The sequence below is a fragment of the Solea solea genome, chromosome 18 (genome assembly GCF_958295425.1).
Source record: "Solea solea chromosome 18, fSolSol10.1, whole genome shotgun sequence".
In the NCBI taxonomy this organism is placed as follows: domain Eukaryota; kingdom Metazoa; phylum Chordata; class Actinopteri; order Pleuronectiformes; family Soleidae; genus Solea; species Solea solea.
In genome coordinates, this window is record NC_081151.1 from 14,075,729 (window position 1) to 14,102,429 (window position 26,701).

General features: G+C 40.8%; 1 protein-coding gene across 2 annotated transcripts; it reads right to left on the reverse strand.

Moving 5' to 3' along the window:
* Positions 1-19: 19 nt before the first annotated feature.
* On the reverse strand, positions 20-26,193 carry setd3 (SET domain containing 3, actin histidine methyltransferase). 2 transcript variants are annotated; one of them, XM_058615746.1, is made up of 14 exons: positions 26,079-26,163; positions 22,526-22,658; positions 22,058-22,176; positions 20,713-20,805; positions 20,368-20,516; positions 20,094-20,166; positions 17,495-17,751; positions 11,506-11,564; positions 10,992-11,106; positions 10,762-10,836; positions 9,608-9,774; positions 7,832-7,917; positions 2,369-2,529; positions 20-1,323 (listed from the first exon to the last, which is right to left on the reverse strand). In XM_058615746.1, the coding sequence occupies exons 3-14, from the start codon at positions 22,158-22,160 to the stop codon at positions 877-879; spliced, it is 1,785 nt and encodes a 594-aa protein (XP_058471729.1). In that variant the 5' UTR covers positions 22,161-22,176; positions 22,526-22,658; positions 26,079-26,163; the 3' UTR covers positions 20-876. The 2 variants fall into 2 exon arrangements, with proteins under 2 accessions (XP_058471729.1, XP_058471730.1); XM_058615747.1 differs by lacking the exon at positions 22,526-22,658 and having other exon boundaries at positions 26,079-26,193.
* Between the last annotated feature and the right edge of the window lie 508 nt (positions 26,194-26,701).

Consider the following 26,701-nt stretch of genomic DNA (forward strand, 5'->3'; position numbering starts at 1 on the left):
ATATACACACATATATTTGTATATATATGTATATATACATATATATATGGCTTTGAGTAACAAACACCAATAACTGTGTCACACATCAGTCCCTTTATGTGACATCCTCAAATACTCACTGACATGAACATACATTCATCAAGATTCTTTTAAAACATTAAAATAAACAAAGTCCTTAAACTACGTCATGAAATGCAAAAATAATCTTTCACTCAAGCCAGTATCACTTTACAGTCAGACTACCATTATAATGATTTTTTTAATCTTTATTTTTAGGTTATTTATTTGGTTAACACTATGCTAAAAATAATAAATATCCGATGAAGCAGACAATTAGTCATTTCCTGTTTTATATAAAATCTTATTAATGATAAACTTAATTAGAAATCATTGATTCATCCATTATAAGGTCATCTTATGGTAAAGTGTTACCTTTTGGCCAGTGTTTGTTAGTCTTGGGAAAATAAGAACATTTCTCTTTTCCATCTGTTCTTCAGCTTGAAATGATATTAAGCAGGAAGGAAACAGGCCAGTGATGGTCTGCAACAACAAAAAAGCTCTATACAATATGATTGTCGATTCAAAACATACTGCACACATGTGAAGACTAACTGCAGTAATTAAACAAACAAAATAAACGGTCAAGATCAGGGAGGTTTTAACTTTCATTTCAAAATGTCAACACAAACTTTGATTGGTTCAAGTTTGTGAAGTTCAGCAGCGGACAACGGAGAAAAAGCCACGCTGGATGACCACAGTTCTGCCCACTTTCTATCGTCTTTGTTTTGTTTTGTTTCAGCATCTACGTATCCGAGTCATTTAAGAGACACAAAAATAAATAAATAGCATGGGCTGTGGCTGTGGAGTTGAATATATTTAATCACTCTTCTCTTTGAGATTCTCTTCAGTTCGCTTGGCCACTTCTCTTTGGCCATTCTTCTCTGAACTTCCAGTCGAGTCCAAAGCTGACTGAACCTCCTGCACTGGCTCTACATCAGCCTCCATCCTGTACACCAACTTCTCTCCGTTAAGGAGGTGATTGTGCTCCTCCGCTTGGATCTCCTGGCCTTCTTCCACCTCTTCCAGCTTACGCAGAATAATAGGAAGCTTTGTGTCTGCCTCCGTATTCTCCAGCAGAGCGATGTCGCTCTCCTCATAGTGAGGCAGCAGGGCGCCCTCCTCCAGTTTCTGCTGGAAGTGCTGACGTTTGGCCTGTCCACTAGACGACACCTTCTCCAGGATGTGCTTCTCAGCCAGGCGGAGCTGGATGGCCACGCGAGAATGCAAGGATAGATCGGGTTTCTCCAACATGGTGCGGTCCTCCTGGAAGAGACCACGTCAGGAGACATGAGACAGAAAGAAAGCGGGAGAGAGAGATAGCAAAAGGTTGTGAGAGGAAGGCAGAAAATAGCAGACATACCATTCATGCAAACTATTTCTTAGTTCTTGTTAAATTCAACACTCTATCTTCTTGTAATGGTGATCTTAGCTCCGCCTTAATGTACAGCCAGGGGTCACTGGATTCATTTTCAAAATGTTTCCATAACTTTCCCAAAATATTTCACCCAACTTCTATCAGTAATTTTAAGTAGTTTAACAAATGTACAGTGGCATTTTCAAAATAACAGAAAAAGGGCCACAGCAAACAAGGTCTGTGAGACCAAGAAGAAAATCAGAGAGAACTGTATGTAGGATTACTAGAAAAGCAATCACAGGCTTTGCAGCAAAATGATAGATTTGGTATGAAACATCTTAGTCAACACGTCTTACACTATACTGTGTGTATCTTGTGATGCAGCTCATAGTCTTAAATCCGATATATTTGATATCGGATGGAGCCATCCGTAATAGAGCTGTCACGTTTTCCAAAAAATAAGTACCAACAAATTAATAATGACCCATAAATCGTTTGAATATATTCAAATATACAGTATGCACCCTGCATATATTTGAACAATGTTGGCAGAAGTAATAAAAATTCACAAGGTTTCTTGAATGCATCTTTAACCTGCTGCACATCCTGCAGAAGTGATGAAATTGACCAGGGTCTTTGAATGCATCTTGCCAGCTGCTCCTGTTGGCTCAACACGGGGTGAACCCTGCATTACTTTCACTAGCTCTCATGTGCTGGAGTTTAGAATATTTGATTAATAATATTCCAATAGCACTTTTTTTTCTCACCTTGTCAGACCACAGATTATTTAAGCAAAGTCTGAGTGCTTGGACTTGTTGCTGGGACTGGGTTGATTATTATTTACCACAAGAAATTAACCACAAGACAAATATCATGTGTACTTCCCTCCTCAAGTTTTTACACAAGGTAAATTGTTAAATTCTGATTTCACAAGCAAGACTCCTACGAACTGACCTCTGATGTAGTCTTGTAGGTCTTGAGCAGCAGGGCAGCTCTCATCTCCAAGAAAGTCCACAACTTGATCTCGTTCTCCCAGCTGACAGGAAACTCACTGTTGCCCAGGGTGAAGATCTTGTTCATGGCCCGCTCTCCAAGCAGGTAATCCTTCAGTTCCTCTGAAATGAAGCGACTTGTTAGCACATGCTACATGTAGTGTACTGTGGTTAAAAAGGATTCAAACAAAGAAAGAGCAAGCTTTATACTGGCCAATTGAGTAACGATTCAAGAGGCATGACAAATGGACGTAGAAAAAATTCCTCTGTACGTAATTGGATAGATCTACAACCAATCAGATCAATCACCATGTATGCAGCGTGATGGAAAACGTGTCAACAAAAGTGCTTGTAGTATTTTTGTAGGAGCGATGGCTATTTAGTAATGCAAGAATTAAAGCCTGCGCCACACCACACTTTAAAAGAGGTCCCCTTTTTCTGCCATGCAGTTGCGTGGCAGAGAGTATGGTGTGAAAACGCAACTTCTGTTCTTTAATGCAGCATTCAAGTAGTAAGAAGGCTTTCATCTACACCATTTAAATACTCAAGACCAACAGCATTTTAAAAGAAGACAGTGATTTTGTATTACCAGTTTGTTCTTGTGTTTTCAATCTTATCAATAAAACCTTTTGCAAGGCTTGACTTTGTATCGTAGTCATACAAATAATCCACCCATTACATACAGTACATAATGCAAGTGTTGTGGGCCAAGCCTGGCCCATTAAGAGGGATGTGGCCTTGTTTGTACCGTGTGTGTGTGTGTGAGTGGAGAAGAAGAAAAGGAGATAAAGTGTCAGCCTGTAAGAAACTCCTAAATAACAGAAGGAATTGTAACTCAGAGGGGCTGTGTGGTACATGTTTGCTCTCTTGTACGAAAATAATGTGCCTCTGTTCACACAAGAGTTGGTCCAAACTAGAGTTCTCAACGGGCCTAAAAATTGCAACCCGAACCGACGCGGCCGGCCCGTGGGTCGGGTTGTGCAGTATCGTTGGCATTTTGCTGGCAGTTATGTCTGAGTCGTTCTGCCCATAGCAGCACAAGATGCAGAGTGGGATACGAACACAGGCAGCTAACGGCAGGTCAATGAACGCAGTATAAGCAGTGGTGGGATAGAGAAGGCAGCAGCAGTGGATCAGTGACCACGGCGTTGTAGCCACTTAGAGTTACCTTACTGACCCGCCCCCCCCCCCATTCCATTCACAAAAACAGGGGCCTTTGGCAGTTCTGGACAGCTGTTTTTTTTTTCTTCCTTCATGGGCCACAGCGTCTGGGCCCCGGTGCATCTGCACCAGTTGCAGCAATACTTACGCCACTGGCTAGCTTTATTGGTTGAGAGCAGCAATGGTTTAATGTCTTGAAGATGATTAGATTGAATGGCCAAAACTAAATCACAACAAAAACACATGCAGGTGTTTCTTCTCCTTTCATTGTTTTACCATTGATGGAAATTAGCCATAGTGATGGAGAACTTTAATCCCTGTAGTAACGGCATCTAACGACTTTTGCCTGAAAAGTTATTTTAATAATCAAATTAATGTGTGTCTGAACGTGTCTGAATTCAATTACTTTTTCAGTATGTTATGATTATATTTCCAGAAAGAATATGGTTATTTTTTGTGAAGCTGAGCTGGATTTTCCTGGATGTCATTAAACGCATCCTAGCTCCGTGGATTTGCTCTAGTATCATTGCTGGCCTTTCGTTGAAGCTGCCATTTCCTATTTGTTATAACTTTGACTGATGTGTGTCGTCAGCCAATCAAATTTTGATGCATAGTGACAGAACGCCCCAGGCCCAGCGATGTGTCTGGCACTAGCCCCTGCTGTTGTCATCAACGACGTTTGAACCTTTGGCGGGTTTTGAAGTAAGCTATGGCCACTGCAGTAACACCACCGATCCATCATGTTTCTGATCTCCTTCGTGTGCACTTCTCACGCGATCGTTTGGAGAAGAGAAGGAAATTATTTCAAGAGGAAGACCTACACCGAAGAGGTACATCATTTACGGTAGTTCGAGTGTTAATGATAAATTGATAACACTGGTGAGGACAAAACTGTTGATCATAAATAGTGCCGTGGACGTGTTCCCCGCGTAGCTGACGCCTATGCTTATGTGGAAGCTTGTTTTTGTGTCATATAGTGGCTTGTGAAATTGCGGTTGCTGAGTGACATAACAGAAGATGTGGTGGTAATGATGCAGTAGCCTATAGATGTGCAGTGGTGTACGTGTGCGCTATGGTTGTTGCAGATCAACTGTCTCGTGAATATAGTCGGTGTTTGTGGATGTTTTTTTTTTGTTTTTTTTTTTTTTACTGAAGGCCCTGACTGAAACCCCACGGTACGCTACTGCTCAGTTACATGGAAGATGAAAGAGGAGTGCTGCACCTTGGGTGTGTGTGTGGGTTTGTGTGCGTGCGTGAGTATTCCATCATGTCACATCTGTTATGTCACACACAAACACACAAGGCGTTGGGGGCCATTTTAAAGATTAAAATAAAGCAAAAAAAAGTAAATAATATATCAAGGTCATGAAGACAAGTTGTGTGACAGAGGAGGATGTGGCCTTGTGTGATTAGGGATTTATGATACTGCTGCTGTTCTGCATACATGCTGATGAATATTGCAACTCCACCCCCCCGGTGGACTTCCCCTTCCACACATCTGGTGGCCTGCCTTGATCAATTAAGCAGCTTGGGAAGGGACAGGCCTTGCTCTTCCCCTCTCTGTCTCCTATAACTACACCTCTCTGTCTCCTCAACCTCCACTTCTTCTGTCTCCTATGTCTCCACCTCCTCTTTGTCTCTTCCCTTCTGCTGGGGTGTGGAAGAAGCAGTCACTTGACATCTGTCCCACATGAGTATCACAAACTGTGGAGTGCTTTACTTTAGTGTATTCAACCAGGTTTGCAGCTTGGAGGTTGCAGGTGTATCTGACCATATCCCATAATTCTTTGCGTGCCAGCGGCAAATCTGTTCCAATACAAACAAGATGACGGAGGGAAGCGTCTCGAGTGGCAGCAGCGAGTTTGTTATGAAATGTAAGTATGACAAATCAATCAAACAAAACAAATTAAACGTGTTTTCTGTACTAAAAGTTGTGCCGCTATTGATGTAATTAATAAGCACAAGTCACAAGACTGGCTTTGCTGTTCGCTGTCTGCAAGCACCAGGAAACAGTCGTTTCAATCACGGCGTAACTTTTACACTTTTGTTTTAAGTTAAACTTGACTTAACATAGATGTGGCGGGTGTATATAAGGCTTATTTTGCCACGTACACTAATTATAGTTGGTGGTATGAAAGAAACATACCGTAATCATTTTATTATTTTGAAGGGACCAAGGAGCAGACGGCCGAATTTATTTGCCTGAGAGGTGAAAAGGACCACCTTTTTTCCGGGGCAAAAAAATCGGCCAGTGTTGCCTGGCTGTAAATATTGCATTGGTAATTCCTAAAAATAAGCGTAATGTTATGCCTATAATGATAATTTTAACTCTGAAAAGGGGCAGCACCATGTGTAATTTAAAACCCCTGTGCTAAAACTACTGATACATCTTCCCTTGTTGTCTATTGTCTCTGAATAGTAGTATTTTGGAAACAATGGGCCTGCAGGGCGACATAACTCCCTTGCAGGCAAAAAAGTGTGACAACCTGAAAAAAAAAATTTGTATAGTATGTATATATTAGTTTGTCTCTTCAGTGGTTTACATTATATTTGGTTTATCATGGGCATTAATAATATACTTTTTTTTAAATGTATTTCATTGTTGTTATTGTTCACTTTAATGATGAATCCTCTGTTTCAGGACTGCAAGTGTCCAGGCTCAGGGGAAGGAGTGAGTGGGAAGCCCACTGCTGCAACTTGGCCCAGGTATGTCCACATGGATGAGGTGCTGGGACAGAAGCGCTTCATTGCTCCGCCTGTCCTTATCGCCTCCATCCCTGAGAACAGATGAGGGCCAAGTTCAGCAGTGGGTGGACGACAGGAGGGTGGCGAGTAGGAGGAGGAGGTGGTGCAGGTGCAGTTGCCACAACCTCGGAGGCACTCTAAAAGGAAGAGGGACAAGGAGGGGGAACTTGGCGACCTCCTCAGGGAGGACATGAAGCGACAGAGGGAGATGGAGGAAAGGAACGAGAGGAGGATGGACAGACTCCTCTCCATCCTTGAAAGATGTGTCCAAAAGGATTAAATAATTAAAAAAAATGTGTTTATATGAAACAACCAAATAACTTAATTTAGACGTACAAAATTTCTTCGCTAGCTAGGGGGAGCCGTAGAGCAGGCAAGTGTCGTCTACCGCCTGCCATAATTAGAAGAAGAAGAAGCTGGAGGATTGGTGACGTAACCAGGGGGTAGGTAGACTGGACCGTCTCATTTCGCAGCGCTTGACTTCCTAGTCCTCCGAAGCATTCGGTCGACGGAGGATACTCCATAGGGTCCAGTCCCTTAATTGGGACACAGCTTCTGTGTGTGTGTGTGTGTGTGTGTGTGTGTGTGTGTGTGTGTGTGTTAGGGATGTAACGATTACCGGTATGACGATAAACCGCGGTAAAATTCCCGACGGTTATCATACCGTTTCAAATTTTAATTATCGTTAAAACCGTGATTGATTACCGCAACTGATTACCGAAAAACTCACAGTGATACTGCTCATTTCCTGGAGAAGCAGCAGCACCTGAACGGCACTCGCTCAAGCGGGCGCGCATGCGCAGTTTGCACTGTCTGTCCAGCGACAACACGGCTGAAGCCACCTGCGCTCCAGAGATTACCCCCCTAAGATCAGAAATCTGGGCATATTTTGTATTTTTAAAGGATGTTGAGAGTAAAATAATTGAAGACAATCAATCCTTGTGCAGAAAATGCAAAAAAAAAATCTCCGCGAACTTCGCGGCGCGAAGCCACTTCCAATATGATGAGCCATCTCCGTGACCACCACACACAACTTTTCAGCGGGTAAGTCAACAAAAACGGGATTTCGGAATAGTGGGAAACGTCATGGTTTGTCTCGCGAAAGCGAGTAGTGTGCAGACGACAGGTACCGTAGCAGACCAAAATGTGTTTGTTTCTGTGTTTTTTTATTTTATTTTTATGCTGTGTACGACCGCTGCTACTTAATTATTATACGACACAGAGTGAGGACCTGTGTGTGTGTGTGTGTGTCAGTCAGTCAGATGATAATTATTATTAATAATAATAATAATAATAATAATAATAATAATAATAATCATATAATATAAAATATCTTTTTTCAAATAAAACTTGGTTAAAAGATTTCAGTGTGTGTGTGTTCAGTACTTTTGGAACATTTTGAACACATCTAACAATACCGTGATAATATTGATAACCGTGATAATTTTGGTCACGATAACCGTGATATGAAATTTTCATATCGTTACATCTCTAGTGTGTGTATGTATATATGTCTTACCCTCAGTCATGCAGAAGACTCTGAGGAAGGCCAGGAGCTGGGCTGAAATTGGAGGTTCATTACAGTGCAGAGCAAAGACACACGACCTGTAAAGAACAGCAAACACACAAGGTTACACAATACACTTCCTTAGATACAAGAGCATGAGACAATTGAGCTGAGCTGTACATCTTCACATGAGGAAGACATTATGACACATACTGGTGGGTGCAAAACAAGACAATTCAGTGTGTAACAGAAGAAGACACAAAGAGCCGGGCAAAATGGAGGCGGATTATGTGCTGTGGCGACCCCTAAATGAAGTAGATGAAAGTAAAGGACTCCAAAAATCCTCTCCTGTGTGATGTGGTGTGATTTGCTCTCTGGACTTTGGTGTGGTGTGGGAGAGTGAGTGACAATTTTTAGTTGGAAAGGGCAGTTTAACAGTGAGATAAAGCATTGAAAATAATCTTACGATGTAGACATAAGGATACTTAGATTTAACTAGGTGAGCCTTTTGTTAAATGGCTAAAATCACTTTTTTCGTGGCATCAGCGTAAGACCTGGAGGGGCTCAGTGGTTAAGACCGCCTGTGTGCAAAGACTTCATGGTCGCAAGTTAAACTCCACCCCTGGCAGGTTGTACTCCCTTGTAAATCGCTTTGGATTAAAGCGTCTGCTAAATGACATGTAATGTAATGTAATCTATGTTGCAAGCTAGTTTGTGGTGCTAGAATAGTAGTTGGGTCATTTATAGCAGTTCCGTGACCGTGGAGAACGAAGGTTCGTTTCTCACTGGATTTGTCATCTATAAAGGTTAAAGAAAAAAATTGTGGTGAAATTGTGCCCTATATCAAAAATGGCTATCATTAGCCAAACTGGAAATTATCTCTTTAATGGTTCGGCCCACAGTGCTGCATAATACAGGGTTTCTGAGACTATTTGGGTCAAGAAATTCATAAATATAATATGTGTAATATGTGTATCCGTTACAGTGTATTCTGTAACGGAGCAATGAAACAAGTCAGATGTGCTCAGTTGTGTACTTTTCAGACAGAAACACAGCAGAGGTGAAAGAGGAGAGATGTGTGACATCATCTCAGCAACTGAGTTTTTGTCTCCTTTTTAAACGATCTACAAGCATATCTGTCAATTTAATACAGCTCCCAGCAACAATGGAGAATGTTTCATTTCATTTCTACTGTTGAGATTGCAACTGTCATCAATAAGAGATGACAGAGAAACACAGAGCTGAGAATACTACATAAAAATTGGGAGCCTAATGATAAAATGATTATGCTTTGTGGTGATGAAAAGGGATGAAACTGGCTGATTGGAAGTTGAAACTTGTTGGGGAAGGAGATAATGAAAGAGACCTGCTGCAACATTCATATTATGTTTCAATTATGCCTGGGAGACTAATAGGTTCAAATATCTCTTGTAGACAAACAAGGGTTAGTGAAGTTGGTCATGATGTTGGCCTGGAAGTCTCCTTGACCCACATTCAAGACTTCAGAGTGAACTCCTTCAGGCCCATTTGACAGATTAAGTCATTTGTAGAGGGAGGAAGAGCAAAGTTTGTCCTTTGCAAAAACAAAATGGGGATGGAGTGGCGCAGTGGTTAAGACCGGTACCCTGTGTGTGAAAGACGTCATAATCGCAATGGTTGCAAGTTCGACTCCACCCCTGGCTGATTGTACTCAATTCCATTGTAAGTCGTTTTGGATAAAAGCATCTGCTAAATGACATGTAATGTAAAACTCGTAAAGAGTGAGATGAAGAAAGGGTTTGGACGTACGCTGGGATCCCGGCTCGGGCCAACACTTCGGCCTTCATGGCGTACAGGCGCTCACTTTTGCTGACGCCCAGCTTGATCTTCACCCGGTCATGAGCGTTATCCTCGAAGAAAAAGCCGTTGTGGATGACAAATTCTGCATTGGATCTCGTGCCGTAGAAGATGTAGATCTACAGGAGGGACATTATGGGGACAAGTCACATTAAACAATCCCTCATTTGCTATTAATACCATTATTGATCCTTTGGAGACTGATACAGGACTTGAGCCAATCACCAATCACATTCGTTTTGAAGCATGATATGTTGGCAGTCTGGAATCCAATCTCGGAACGTAAGCCAATCCCAGTTGACATGGGATGAAAGGTGGGGTACACCCTGGACAGGTCACTAGTACATCACAGGGCCAACATGCAACCATTCACTTACACAATCACACCTAAGGTCAATTCATTTCATTTTGTTCAGTTAATGTCTGCAAGTTTCTGGACTATGTGAGGAAAACCCGGATAAAACACATGCATGCACACAAACGTGCGTCTTTTTCTTGTAAGGCAACAGTGCCAGCCACAATGCAGCCGTGTGGCCCACATGTAGCATAATGTGTGCTTTATGCTTAATGCTTTATGCTTATCTAAATTTGTATGTCAGCTGGGAGTGGCACCAGCTCACTGCTACCCTCTTGGGGAGGATAAAAGTGGTAAACAATTAACTAATTAATTAGTTCACGTATGTTCTCATTTGTTTGTGCTTTTGTTTTGGTATCAATAATTGCACATTGTAACTTTAAATGTGTAAATTAATGGTGTCAGCCTTCTGATAGACTGCCAACATGTCATGCTTCAAAACTGGTGTGATGGTGGTGATCAGCCCAAGTCCTATATCAGCCTGCAAATGATCCTCAAGCGGAGGATATTGGATTCACTAACATGAATCCAATATTAGCCCCACAATACACAACAATCTTGATGGAAAACTTGACAGTAAAATATCAGACAGGTTGTTAGACAACAAAAAACAACATTTTTAAGCTTTTAAAATCATTAATAGAGTAATATGTGAGATGAAGAATAGAAAAGAAGGAATGTGAACAGACAGACAGCAGGCAGTAACAGAGAGGAGCAGATAGACCAATATTAAAGTGTGGGCAGTAGTTACCTGTTCATTCTCCTTGTAGTCTTGCAGTGCCACACATTCACAGCGGTCGTCCTCCAGGTTGTAGCCAGTGGTGATCTGCAGATAAATTACATTTTGCTAATCCCTACTAAAAATGCAGATTTCTAGACATTGTCAGGGATTGTTGACTATGTGTCAGTACCTCATACAACCAAAAAAGACAAGGTGAACTATCCTATTAGGTTTGTGTGTTTGTGAGTGTGAGACTTTACCAATCCGTTGGTGTGGTTACACATGTCCCAGAGGGGGATGAGGGCTAGAGTGACCCGACTGCCATCCTCAGTGGGAATCTGGTTCTGACGGGTCATCACTGAAGACACTGCCCACCTATCAAACACATACATACATATATATATATATATACATATACACATAAAGATATATACATAACAACGCCATTTAGTGCATGTGGTGAGCAGCACCCGTGGCCTGAACCTTTGCAGTCCCAGTGGTATCTGTGTAGCTACTACAGCTGTTGCGGTCACCACAGATATGAAATACCATGACAGTAAAAAGCCAGCTTCAGCGGATGACAAGCAACTTTCACACCACACATTACCTCGGCTACGTATTCAGACTAGTTTGTAGAGAAACAGTGGCAAGTTAATTGGTAGCTTAACAGTTGGTGTAGCCCCTTAAGCACCGTGGCAAGACCTGAGCAGGTCTGCATCACCTGCATTGGCACAATGGGCCTTCTGGTTTTGGGTCCCTGTCCCACACACTGACCTGTAGTCATCAAAGGTGAAGGTGTCCTTCAGGGGCAGATTGCTGGCTGCAGGATGAGTCTGGGGATAGACAGAGGGAGGTGGAGGAAAGAAAAAAAAAAACACAAATCAGTGTGAGGAATTTCATTATGCAGATATGGTCAGGGGTGGGACGGTGGGGGTATGGGCTGCCTGACAAGGATGCCTAACAAGAAAGACTGGGAGTTGGGGGGCCACCATTGGGCCGCATGCATGTGTGTGTGTACATAGAGGTCCGTTAGTGCAGTGTGACACTCACTCTCCCCCATACATCACTGTCAGCTTAATTTGTTGTGGCCAGCAGCCATCATAAATCTGCCTCATCAATTTGGGCCTGAAAGAGGGTCTGTGTCTGTGTGTGTGTGTGTGTGTGTGTGTGCGCGTGCGCCCGATGACACCACCACCTACAACAGTGATCGTGTGAGAGATAGAGAAGTCCCCTTACAAGAGAGATCACATCCAACTACATTGCTTTTAAAGGGATATTTCAGTTTTTTTGTGTGTATGTGCAGTTGAATGAGATACTGATAGTCCCCCTGTGCTGCGAGACCCAGCTTGAGACATGGACACTCACTCTCTCACTAAGGTGTCTCACTCTCTCACAACATACCTGCCAAAAACCAGTAAGCTGTACCAAGTGTTACACAGTAGATCTTTAAGTGATGGTGGGGTCACCACAAGGAGGGGCTATGGTAAGTTGTACATTATAATTATTATTATTATTTATTTTTTTTTTTAACAATAGGGTAATCATACATGCTGCTGGGCTGATAAAGCCCTGCTACAACCTACATCTAACATAAAGGACTGGCTCACAATTAAGAAATTAACTGGCAACCACATAAATCAGTTAAAAATGCCTGTATTGGATTCAACCCGATATTTGAGTTCGGACATCTCTAATTTGAACATGTAGGCAAACTAAGCAATAGTTTGCCTACACAGCCACAGAGCACTGACATCAGGCCATAGGCCCCAGAGACCCTAGAAACATCTCTGCTGGATTTTACCAAGTTCAGAAAGCTGGTACAGGGAATGATTTAGTTGAAGAAAAGAGATCAGCAGTTGAAAGACCATCATGACTGCAGTACTTCACCTATCTGCAGGCCCGAATAGACCAACTGGAGCCCATGAAGTCCCTTGTCCTAAACAACCACTACACAATGGTCCGATGGTACCAGTTCATCAAACTGGTGGTAGGGCATTTTTATCTCTTAACACCGATAGACCTCTCCTAAACACACACACACACACAAACACCTCAGGGTAAAATAGAGTGGTCACATCATATTTCACCTCTGGAAGTGAATAGCTGCTCTCTGTGTGTGTGTGTGTGTGTGTGGAGGTGCGTTTCTACAGCATGTCCAGAAGTGACACTGATTAATCTCTACAGGTAACTATGGAGGGATCATGCTAGTCAAGTTAACCAAAGTGGCCACATTCAAAAACAATTTTATCTGTGCTCCATTTGACTCAGTCCTATCAGGAGAGGATGGGGTATGTGGTCAATTTGGTCGACGTTCCATGTAACCAGACTGACCTCTCGTCTCCCACACCTCATCCACAGAGTTCTGCTGTGGTTATGAGTTATTAAAAGGCTGTAAGACCCTACACTTACAGCTAGGACTAGGACGGTCATGTTTTCCAAAAATCGAGCTTGAACCTATTTTTTAATGACACGTAACCCTTTTAAATAAATTCACAATTTCCATTACTTTGACACGACCAGCACTAAACTCAAATTTAGAGTATTCATAACACTCGGTAAAGTAGGATGGAATAAACATTACAAATAAAGCCACAGTTAGGGCTGCGATGATGAACCAATTACAAAATTAATTGTCAACTATTAGTATTATCAAATAATCAGGGTTTTTTTAATAGTTGAAACAAGCTCCATGATTTTTAGCTTCTTAGATCTGAATATGTTCAGGTTTGAGTGTTTCACATAACAAATAAATCATTAAAACATAATCATTTTGGTTTGTAGACAAAAACAATTAATCATTCATCATCATTTTATTGATCAAACAATTACCTCAATTACCTCAGAGATAAATGGATTAAGAAAATAATTGTTAGTTGCAGCCCTAGTCACAATTGTGATCAGTAAAATTCCTTTAAAATGAAAGATGCATTGACTGGACACAGGTTTAAAAAATATTATTAATGTGCAAGTAAATAAAAGAGAAATAACAAGTCTTGTGTCAAAAAGCCTTAAATCCAAATAAAATCCCAACCCCACACACACAAACATACAGATACACAGAGCATCAAACACTGAGCTCTTGATGCATTAGTATGCAAAGACAGAGGTCATCCATCATGTGCCACAGTGGACACACAGAGTGTGGATGTGTACTTGAAGTGGGTTAAAGGTAGATCTGAATCTATGGGAGAGTCTTTACACCTTTACAATGGAGACATATTTGGAATGTGAGGGCATATTTACTGGGAAATCACTTCATAAAAAGGATCTTTGATGTATGGACATAGACTTGGGTATGACAATTGGGACACATCAATAACAACTTCAAGGTCCTGTATTGTCCTCACACCGACAACCCTATATGAAACTAGTTGTTTTGAAAAGTGAACCCTTGGAAGTAGGAGGAATTAAATATGTCGTCACTTGAGTTAGAGTCCACCTAATGATGACCTAATGATGTTAATGATAAATGTAAAAATAATGGAAGTCTATGAGAAAATTACCTTCTACTAGTCACTTGATTTGCAACATCAGTAAACATTTCTCTGAGGAGTCAACTGTTTCAATCACTAGTTTCAAGTCTTCTTTAACAGAACATGCTGTCAACTTTATGAAATTATTATGTCTTGACAGTGGATGGGGTGAAGTTGCAATATCAAGGTCCCGTCAATACAAACATGTGCTTGCCCAAATATGAATTCAGTCTCAAATGGCAATAATGAATTTTCACCCTGTTTTTAGAGCCAAAGAAAGACAAGCACTTGCATTTAAATCAGTGATGAAAACACACATCTGTTAACATTTTGGGAGCTGCCATGTCCTTACACCTTACCTTACCTTATAAGTGTGTGTGTGTGTGTACGCGTGTGTATAAAGTCTGGTATATTTGGCCACACACATCTATTTTTGAGTCATGGTGCTGAATAACTGAATAAATTTACAGTGCATTACAATGGTGCATTTAACCTTTTTATACTTTCGTGCGACAATACATTTTTAATTTTATTTGTTTCCTAAACAAATACATAAACATTATCTGAAGGCACTTCAGTTCATCTTTTCAAGTGTTTTTGCTCAAAATTTTAAGACGTCAAGACAGGGTTTGAGATGGAGAGACAACTGTGTCAGTCTGTGTCTCGCTCCTCTAAACCTGTTTGTCTCTTGCCAATTTTACCCGTCTGTGCCACACCTTACTGTACCTCACCTGTGTTAACCGACTGGGCTTCACACACTCACCACTGTAACCAGTCTCACCCGCTTCCACACCACTGACTAACACTTTCACCCATCTCTTCCACTTCATAACCCTGTTCATCACCAGAACCTTCCTGGTTCAGTGCTCTATCACAGGAGGGGGGCGGGGTAGGGGGTTGACGAAGGTACATTCAGGTCAATTCAATTCAAAGCCAATGTGACAAGCTAATTTTTCAGCCCGGTCATCTGAGGAGGAAGAGGACAAAGACAGTGTGTGTGTGTGTGTGTGTGTGTGTGTGTGTGTGTGTGTGTGTGTGTGTATATATGTGTGTTAAGGATGGGACTTTTTTTCGACAAAACGACCGAGAATCGACACATGCTCACCTCGACAAAAAAAATTCAGAGTTGAAATGTCGGGGGGCGGGGCTTGCAGGATTTTCATGTGTATTTATGAATTGCATTTTGTCTTTCAAGTTATTACATTACCTATTTAAATAAACATCATGAAGTTTCATTCAAATGAATTGAAAACTGTGAAGATTTGCACCTGGATCAGTAAATTAAATTATGAGGCAACTATATACACTGATTTAAACCCTGAAAAAGAAGGTTTAGGGGTTTAGTTACTTAAACATTGCCATCTGTTTTATTTAACTTCTGTGAATAAGCTGCCAGTGTCACTATAATCATTCACCCCTGAGCAAGGTACCCAAACCCCATTGCTCCCCGGGTGCTACTAAGTGTGGCTGCCCACTGCTCCTAATTCTAGAATGGGTCAAATGCAGAGAAATAATTTCCCTAAGGGGATTAATAAAGTATAACATTTAGATTTATTTGTCTAACTGCATTATTGTTTGTGGTATTCCTCTCTCAGTCTCTATAGATGATTGGTTAGCCAGTAGTAGTAGTAGTTTGAATATGATACATGAAAATTGCATTATGGGTCATAAAAAAGTGTTCAGCACCAAAGCACTAAGACAGCTCCCAGCATCACAACAGTGAAACCAACGGTAATGGGTGACTGACCAACCCATACATTATCTCAAGGCTATTTACAGTGCCTTGAAATAATGTATGTGATTTGGCACTTTACAAATAAAACTGAATTGAATTGCCTCTACAGCAATGAGGTTATTAAGCCATCTCAATAACACCTAAAACACAACACAACACTCCCTTCTAGTGGAGATCCACCAGAACAGCAGTGTACGGACTAACAGACTAACCAAAGCATATTGCTGTGTTTATTCTTTGTATTTTGACACCCAAATACAAAGTGTAATATTATATATATAATTAAGTGAAACAGTCAAAGTATCGGTCAAACATATATAAACTAGTGAAGTTTATAACATGTTTTCCATCACGGCTGTAAACATTCAACCCCCTGTCTATGTAGCTGCTGAGAAGATGATTTCTGATTCAGCACATGCTTCATGCTTATAAATAGAACATTTGCATATATTCAGATTAGTATCCCACTCAGTTATCTAGGCCTCTTAGAAAACATTTCATCATACAACATGATCAATGTCTCTATAGATTAATCCATGTCCCAAAAAAACATTTCTAAATTCCAACATTAACAAGTTGCTTGCTATCAAATTATAATTAAAAAAGAAGTTTTCACTATTAGTTTTACTGTTCTTTGTCCAGCACGACACACAAGATGGTGGCCAGACCGAATTGGATACCGCAGACGGGCTCGACCCTGCCCTTGCTTAAGCTCTAAGCGTAATGACTTCCGACATTATTAAAGTTATTGATAAAAACTTAGCCCTCTGGCCGAGACTATCCACAAGCATGCTACGGAGCTCCAGGCAGCTCGCAAGCGGCTAGATGAAGCAGAGACTAGGATACTGACAGTTGAAAACTCCGTCGGCGCACAAGAGCTGAAGAAGCAGGTACGCGCCCTCACGGAGAGTTTGGACATTATATTGCCCTAGCTATATCCAAATATACAAGATATTTCTGGATATAAAGTGGCACACAGGTCATTTCTTTGAACTCATGACAAGTTTTCTTTGATAATACACTGTAAATACACTCTTAAAAATAGTAGATATTTTTAAGAGTGATTATGATCTGTGTTACATGCTTAAAATTCAGTTACTACCTTTTATTTCAGAAAATAACTGGTTTATTTCTTTGGCTTTTTCATGTTAAATGAAAGATAATTTATGTGTTACAAACAATGAAATTACCTATAAATGTGATTACATTTTGTAAATTGTGTTTAAAGTGTTATTAAGTGACTATTTTGTCAATTTCATGAATTTTTAATCTATATATATATATTAATTTTATAATATTTAGTTTATTTAACTAATGTGTATTCAATATAATAAATATGATGATTACCAATGCAACAGCCTTTAAAACTAGGAGAAGTCATCACAGATACCTCATCAAGATCAAAATTTAAAAAAAGACCATATCTTGTCTCATTTCACAATACAGATATAATATCAATATACTGCCCAGACCTAGCAGCAATATGACTGCTGTCTGTCTCTTTTTCAAAAGACAAAAATAAGAAAAAGTTTGAGCGCGTGTATGTGTTGCCTACCTGTACCAGTTTGTAGAAGTAAGCGTATTGGCGTGCCGTGTTTTTATACTGGCTCAGAACATCCTGCACTGCCTGTGTGGCCAGCAGCAGCTCCACCTCCTCCTGCTGGTAATACAGTGGCGTGTCATATTCCTGAGGAAGACTGCGGATGTACGGCAGCCATGGTGACGTCACGTTGGCTCGCTCACAAAGCAGGTGGAGAGCCAGTGTTACGTTGCCCATGGCCTGGAGGATTCTGTCCTGGCTGTATAGGGGACCTGAGGCACAGAGGTTACAGTCAGTTACAGGGCAACATTTTACTGCTGTGGACAGACTCACAAAACTGATGTTATTGTCTTCTTTGACATTACTGTTAATGATAAAGACTGCAGCAGCTTCTGGGACACAATGACTTCCTTCAATCCATCCATCCATTACCACTTAATCCTCCATGTGAGGGTTGCGGGGGGCGCTGATGCCAATCCCAGCTGACACGGGGTGAAAGGCGGGTTACACCCTGGACAGGTTGCCAGTCCATCACAGGGCCACATAGAGACAAACAGCCATCCACTCTCACACTCACAGTCAATTTAGAGTGGCCACCTAATTCCCAAATCACGCAAACTCCAGGAAGGCTGTTGTTCCGACCAGGTCACAACATAAATTCATGACTCAAAATTTGGTCTCTCGATTTAATCCTGCTAGAATAGTTTGTAATAAGAACATGTGTCACATTTAATTTTAATTCAACCATTGTTAGTTGTATGCAACATTTTCCATATTCTATATTTACTTAATTATTAATGTAAAAAGTCAACCCCTGTAAAGAGATATTAACACTGCAGTCAGGGTAATGCTTTACTTAAAACGAATGCTTAAATCAGTGTAAAGCAAATGCAGAATTTCTCCTCTTTAGGAGTGGCTGAGAACATGTGAAAAACTGTGGAGTAAAGACTGATAACAGTTTCTCTTCAGTCTTTTGTTCAGGATTTTTTTGGTGTGTCTAAAAATATTGTTCAAAGACAGACCGGAGCATAGTACGAATAACTCCTCCTCCTCAAACACTATTTACGACGTAAGACCATCAGCAAGCTTTATCAGCAGTTCACTCGTGAGTAACTGCACCTGCTCCTAAACTACTGCGTTTGGTTTGCTTGCTAGCTGAGATGTCTTTGTTGTGAAAATATCTTACATCGATGCAAATACATACAGAAAAACTCTGCCACTTAATTTAATTCCTAAAGATGAGGAAATAATGTAAAGAAGAACAGAAAGAAGAGCAGACTCATGCTGTGATGCTGTGGTACCACTGAAAGAGAAAGACAGAGCACAGGACTGTAGCTAAACCAGCTCTGTGTTTGTGAACTGTATGTCAACTGAAAATGTTGCTTCACTACAACTTTGTTAAAACAAGTGATTTAATATTGGAGCATTTACATTTCAACATTCTGGTCAAACACTAATGAACAGCAGTGTTTGTGGACTTTGGTCCCCACTAAACTGTGTGTGTGTGTGTGTGTGTGTATGATTGGCCCCTCCACAGGACACATCCACAGCATCTCAGAGTGAGTGTTTTGCTGAACTGCGTGATTTGAAACCTAGTTTTCACATACTTAGCAGTAGGGCTGTAAAGTCCCTGTCGACTGGTCGATTTATGAGTTGATACGTTCTGGTTCGACTCAAATTCTGATAAGTCAACTTTATGCCGTGTTAATTTCATACAGTCTATGGTTAATTTGATTTCATCTGGAGGAATATACCAAGTGCTAGCGGGGGTGTTTTCAGAGCACCCCCTGTTCCGGGGAGAACACCCTCCTTGTTTTCAGTATTTTGGATTAGCCCAACCCACAGGAGACAGAAAGATTAAAGAACGTCCAGTGGTTTTATTTAATTTTGAGCGTTTAATTTTAGGCAGTCCTCCTCTAACATCCATGTCAAAGAAATCGGCAGTGTGGCAGCATTTTACGAAAATAGATGCCGATAAAAAAGTCAGTTTGCATATCACAGCTCGACTACAAACATGACATATCATATAAAAACAGTAAGCTTACTTGTCTTCATTATGTTGCTCCGTCCATTTTGAGTACATGATCATATCAGAATTGGCATATTTCAATGCTTTAGTCTAATAATCATTGATTCGTTTAATAACTGCAGGCACACTCACCCACAACAACGAAAGTGGTCTATTTTGTGTCTCAGCCGCAAAGCTGAGCTCCTATGTTGAGTCTTGCTCTGTGCGAGGACATGCACCAAGACAAATAATCGTAATATTCCTCAACAATTGATATCACGCTGATATCAACGTAGTATAGTATAGTATATAGTATATTTTCGGAAATCATGTGCTATGATATTGCTCAGATGCACGTGATGCAAAAAGCTTTCAGAGCCGTCAGCCCCGAGTCGATTTTGAATCGAAATTTCAGGGCTTCAGTCGACCAAGAATTTCTTCTTGGTCGACAGCCTTCTTGGTCGAGCAGGTTTTCCACACACGTCAGATTCTTATTCATTCACTTCAGCAAATAATCCATTGAGTTTTCATTGCAGTAAATGCTTGAGATTTGCTTCAAGAATAAAAGTTTCCTTACAAATATTTGTAATATTAAGACGTTCTCACCAAGTACAGAGTTCTGGGCTGACTCCACTGTCATCAGCATCTTCCTGGGAATCCAAAGGAAGAGTTCCTCTGCCTGCATTACACACAAACCCACACAAATGTAGGGATGGGTGGTGAAAAAAACCCTCAAAATAAACATATGTCCTGGTTCATAATGAATTGTACACACTTCAAACCACTTAAGTGCAACAGTGTGTCAGTAGTACGGGTTAACTTCCCTACTCCTTACAAAAAGTGACAAAAAATGAAGCTGTCATCAGTGTGTTGGACTCACCTTGATGTCACGGGTGGCCCGCAGTCCGTAGCCTTCAGTGCCAAAGTTGGTCACAGTGAAGCCGTCACATGAGGCACCATTTTCTGTAGCCCAGGACATCAGGTCTGGAAAGTAGTCCTCTCTGCTGCTCTCGAACACCACTGACAAACCTGAACATACAAACAATTAACAATTGCTTTTCACACAACTGTTTCCCTATCACAATCTGACTGAACTAAACAAGTATTTCATGTATTACCTTGACACACACGCACACGTGTGTATATATATATATATAGCATAATGTAATTCATTAAGTCCAAATTGAAAATATGTTGCATGTGCACACATGTCCTCACTACTCACCCTTCTGTTTCTTTCGAATCTTCTCAACCAAGCCTCTGATCTGGATGTACTCCTCCCACTCCTTACCAGCAGAGGGAGCTGCACTGCTGCATTCTGGGAAAAACACAGGGCAACCACAAACACCTCAGTTGTTATCATTTCAGCTGAACCACACAGCCAAACACACATTAACTGTGACAGACTGACCGGAAAATACAGCAAAGTATTAGTATATGGAACAATTAACAAACTAACTTAACTAATAATACCATTATATCACAGCACGGCTACGTGAAACTGCAGTCACTTCATTTTAAATGCGACAGACACACAAACGAGCAACTAGTGACTTGTACAGCAGTTGCTTTTGGCTGTTCGACTTGATTTCTGTGTCAGATGTCTCTTCCTGTGACGGCACTCTGGCCAGTCAGTAGCCGGCAGTCAGACGATGTGACGCATAGTACCTACTCAGCGTGCTTGGAACCTTGCCAGAGCAGGTACTAAAAAAGTACCTGGTAGCAGGTACTATGCTAATGGATATGCAACTTAACTGTGCCGTGGCGAGGCAAGCCGAGTAGAGCTGGTGGAAACACACCAAATGTGTTCTGAAATCTAGATCAGTGGTCACAAACACAGTGCCCACAAGCACCTGGTCGCCCTCTGATAGCCAATGAGGTGCCTGCAGCACAGTTCTAATTGCCTTAACCGAGTGCAGTCACTGATGAGGAACAAAGGTTTACAAACTGATGCTGATGTTGTGTGTTTTTCTGCTGAACAGGTTATTTAACATACTTATCTAAATGTGCAGAGCTTGAGACTCACAGCAGCAGATACAACAGCTGTAGTTATCGAGTTGTCCGCAACAAATAGATAAATGAATGCATTTGTGAGACAATATTCCACAAATGTACAACTTATGTTGCATTCATTTCATGTGAATTAATGCAACATAAGTTTACAAGTGTTCAAAATGTGTTCATTTCCTCACATTGTGAAATACAGGAGAGCAAATGGGATTAGCACCAAATACACTGTGGTGGTATGAGTAAAACTGTGAACAGTTTCCCCATTTCTTTATGTACAGATGTCTTTCACCAAATAAACTGTGGTGACAGTAGCAAAACTGTGAAAGTAGGAAGATTTTCATTTGTGAGGTGTAGCATGCGATTTATGTAGCTGTAAAGTATCTCTGAACTTGTAACAGGTTAGATAAAAAAAATTCTGTGACTTCAAAATTTATGATACACATGTGACTTTCGTATATGCGTACACAATTTACTGGCACAAGTACACAGAACTTTTGCTACCAAAATACTTTCCAAGTCTGTGAAGGTGGACTGGATGTATATATTTGAAGTAAACCTACTCTGAAGCAGTTCAGAAATGAGGTTCAACATCTCTTTAGGAGAAACCACGGCGCTGGCTCCTGAGCCTGACTTCTGAGTCTTCACTCGACTCTTCTTTCCCATGGTGCTGGACGGACAACTGGGTAGAGAAGACACATTATAACAGTTAGAACCAGACATGCTGACTTACTGCCACCAAAACACCATGTTCAACCGGGTCATGTAATGGTAAATGGTTTAAATTTATATAGGGCTTTTCTAGTCTCGATGACCACTCAAAGCTGCTTTTCACTATAGTTTGACATTCACCCCTATATACTCACTCTCATTAAGTGCATCTACAGTATGTGCAGTGCATTTTTCTATCACTCATCTTTCATACCATTCACACACACAGCCACCAGGAGCAATGTGGGGTTAGGTGTCTTGCCCAAGGACACATCAGCATGTAGATTAGTGGAGCAGGGAATGAAGCCCACAACCATTACCTTTGAGCTACAGTCACTCAGTTTTTCCTCGGTGAGACGGCTTCTTTTGGGCTGTTTTGATTTGGTTTTGGAGCAAGAATCGTGGTATTATGGTGGTGATCTTCCCCAGCTTCGCCCCAGTCAGCCAAAATTCCTTCACAAGCAGTATGGAAATTCAACCCTCTATACCCATGCAGAGCTGTCATCAGTGGCACCGCATCTCGCTGCACATCTGAGCTACAAATTCATCAGTCTACATCGGTCACATGACCACATGATGACATGGGACACTGGACGAGATGAAATAAAAACATTTTTTTTAAAGAAATTATTTTATAGTTAGGTTCGCTTTAGGGCTGTCAATCTTCCTCTATAATCCGATTCAAATTATATTCCTTATTATTTTTAATATTAGAATTATATTTGAATTTTTAATTAAAATTTTAATACATTTTAACTTAATATTATGTGGTTGTTATACGTTCTGTCCACTGGGCCATGCATGGGACATTGACTCTTGACAGCGTTAATATATTTAACATAATTATAATTATAGTTTGCCAGGGTGCAGTGTTGGCAGGTGTCCCCTCATGTTGCTCGTTGTCGAGTGACATCTTTATTTTTCAGCTTGTTCATGGAAAGCCAAAAACTTTTGACACATCGCTTTTTAGATGGTCAGGAGTGGTGATCTCTGTGATTGATTGTTGTGATTCAGAAAACTTTATTGCAAGGGTTGTATGTGAGCAAAGCATTTTGTTTTTCACAAATACACATTCAAACAGTAAATACAGCATTTGATTATTATTGATTTTTTTAATATTTGAATTATATTCGCCAAATTCACGTGACCACGACCAAAACCGGTATATACCAGTTAACGTAAACCCTGCCACACACACACAAGGACATTCAGGAGGGGTTGTAAGTGTGAAACTTGAAAAGTTCTTTCAGATATTATCTGGAGAATATCCTACCAGCTCCCTTGTCTAATCTCCACAAAATATGAGATATATGAGATATGAGAACACAGCAGGACAAAGTAATAGTGTGGATGGATTATTGTCTTTACACATCTTGGGCTAGGCAACATTATTTAAAGAGGAACTAAACGGGACAGCACAACGATATTTTTTTACTTTTCAGTGCAAGATTATGACATCCACACCAGCAAAACACCTGCTACAAAAACATGTACCAATGAGGACATGTTTAATTTCCTAGTCTTTGGCACAGTTAACATGACTTCCTCTTCGCCATGCAAAAGCAGCCCTTACAGAAAAACTAGCCAGAGCATGCATTTTAAAGTAGAAGTTTACTACGCAAACAAAGAACTCCTTTCTCACATGCAAAGGTATGCAACTGCTCACACACATACACTATTACACAATCTAGACAGTGTATCAAAGCAAAGGAAGCAGCTGAGGTGATTCTTGTCACCTGGAGTCTCTTTGTTTGTAACCACACACACACCCAGCATGAGTGAGAGTGTGTGCGTCTTACTCTTCCTGTCACACCGAGCTGCTAAGGGACAAAACTAGCAGTGGTCTGGTGTGGTCCAAAGCCAGCTGCCTAAAAGAATAAAGTTTCTGGCAGCCACTTCCCAAATATTACCGACCAAAATGCTTCGATACTCAAAAGCATACTCTAAACATGCCTTGTTTTTCGGCCCTAAGTTTCAGTACCTACGGAGTTAATCACGTTATCAAGTTCTGATAATGCTGCCGGTGATTGGCTCGTGACGAAGGGGCTAAAAATGCCTGAGGATTCCAAGAGGAGGAAAGAAGACTAAAAGTTTTAACACATCTTATGTGTGCAGGCAAACCCAGCCATCCTGGTTACAGGACCGTCTACGGCGCAAAGATGGATAATTTTAAAAAGTTACCCAACATACAGGTTACCTGACATACTCCATAGTTGGAAAAAACTTAAGTGTGTGTGCACGTGCTGTTTCTCTCTATGTGAGTTTGTTTTCTCTCTTGCCCTCCCTTACTTGTGTACATTTGTCTGCACTTTTTCAGTGTCGACCAGTGTTTTCTGTGTGTTGCATTTCTCTGTGTAAAGATTTACTAACATGTTTAAAACATCTAGATGCCTTTTTTGTGCCAAATTTGTACTTCACAGGAGAGAAACTGTGTTTTAAGTTTAAAGAAAGACATTAAAACAGTCTTCTATTTCCAGGCTAGTCAGTCCTCTAACATCCATGTCAAAGACATAGGCATTACAAACATGGCATATCATATAAAAACAGTAAGCTAACTTGTCTGCGTTAGGTTGCTCCGTCCGTTTTGAGTATATGAACGTATCAGAATTGGCATATTTCTGAGTTTTAGTCAAATAATTGTTGATTTTTTTGTACAACTGCAGGCGCACCGGCCCGCAACAACGACAGCTGTCTATTAATGTCAGCTGAGCTGAGACACTGACAAGACTAGTTGACATACTATATTTTCAGAAATCATGGGCTATGATATTGCGCAGACGCACGCCGTCAGACTCTGTCGACCCAATTTCAGGGCTTCAGTCGACCAAGACTTCTTTTAGTTGATTACAACCCTAGAGCAAAGAAACTGTAAAAAATAAGGAAAATCAAAGAACTTGTTTTAATTGTTAAAAAAAACTTCTTTTTAATTAAGTCACATTTTTGTGCATTTTTCCATAAGCAATCTTAATGAAAACCTTAAATTAAAGAACACATTTTGATTTCTTTCCCTTTGCTGGGATGATTTTGTGCTGTTACTTGCAATGTGTACTGTGTCTTTGTTATATGTTGTGCTTTGTGTGACATTGCAAATGGAGCTGCGATGGTAAAAAAGGGAAAAAACATGTCTGGCAGTAAAAAAAAAAAAAAAAATCCAAATATTTATTGCTCTCCGTCTCTCCCTGTGTACTGCAAAAACTTGTTTTCCAGGTCATAACAAAAAGCCAGATTCTCACAGAACTCAGCAGTGGCACAAATCCTCACTTACCATTAGTGACATGAAAATCTAGTGTCCAGGTCTAAATATAGTCACCAGGATTAACACGTGCAACAGAGAAACCTTTGTATTGTGTCGCTTTTTAAAGGATGAGGTCCTGCACCCAATGTGCAGAGCACAGTTAGCAGTGTAGTTTCTGTTTAAAGTTAATGTCTGACAGCTGATGAGTAAACTCATTCTGACATTAGTTGTGGTCGTGTCACGACTTCATTTTGACAGTCACTGCCTCTCCCAACTTCAGTTTAGCCTCTCCCAGTGCCGGCAGTAGCCACTCCACTAGGCCAGCAGCTAGCTCCCGAACAACAAGGACTGAGGCTTGTCCGACCAGAGCCGAAAAAGAACGAGGCATGGTAACTGTACGGAGCTCACTCTTCCGCACTGACTTATATTAGCGAACTAGCTGTTAGCAAATACGCTGTGCAGTGACAGCCCTGACTTTTAATAGAAGCTAATCTGCTGCGTAGCTAGCCGTGTCCGCTAACACGTAGCAGCCAATTTACGACATACACACACATGCAGTAAAGGAAAATAAACAAAGGGAAGAAGGAATAAAGCATATGCACGGTAGCCGTGGACATATATCTCCGGCTCATTCATACCTTTCCAGTGATAGCAGCAGCTGCAGCGGTAGTGTCTCTGTTCATGTACACGGACGCACCTTAACTCAGTCAGCGTATGCGATTGGTGTAACGGATTCCAGCATACTAATTGCTCGTTGGCCAGCGAACATCTAACGGGCTGGAGTTGCCGCTTCGGGTAACGCCCCTTTCTCACCGCGCATTCTGATTGGACACGCACTTTTAGAAAGAACATGTGACCATAGATGGTGTGAGGTGCGGTGATTGGTTAAAACACATGTCAGTCATCAGAAAGGCTTCGGCGTTTTCCTCCTTACGAATATGGCAAGCCATTTTAACATTTAACAGCTAGACTGGATATGTGTTGCAGATATCTCTAATTCAGTTTTGCCTAGTCAAAAAGAACATTTCAGATATCCACAAAGACATTCTTCCTATCCATAATTGTCATTTCAGATATCTACAAAGACATTCTTCCTAGGACAAATGACGTCACTTTTGCCATTCATTTGTATGGGGTTTATCATTACGGATATCTACAATTCAGTTGCAGATATCCACTATGTGAATGACGGATATCTGCAATTGAATTGTAGTAATTCCAGTTAGAGATATCTACAATTTGATTCTGACTGGTCATAACT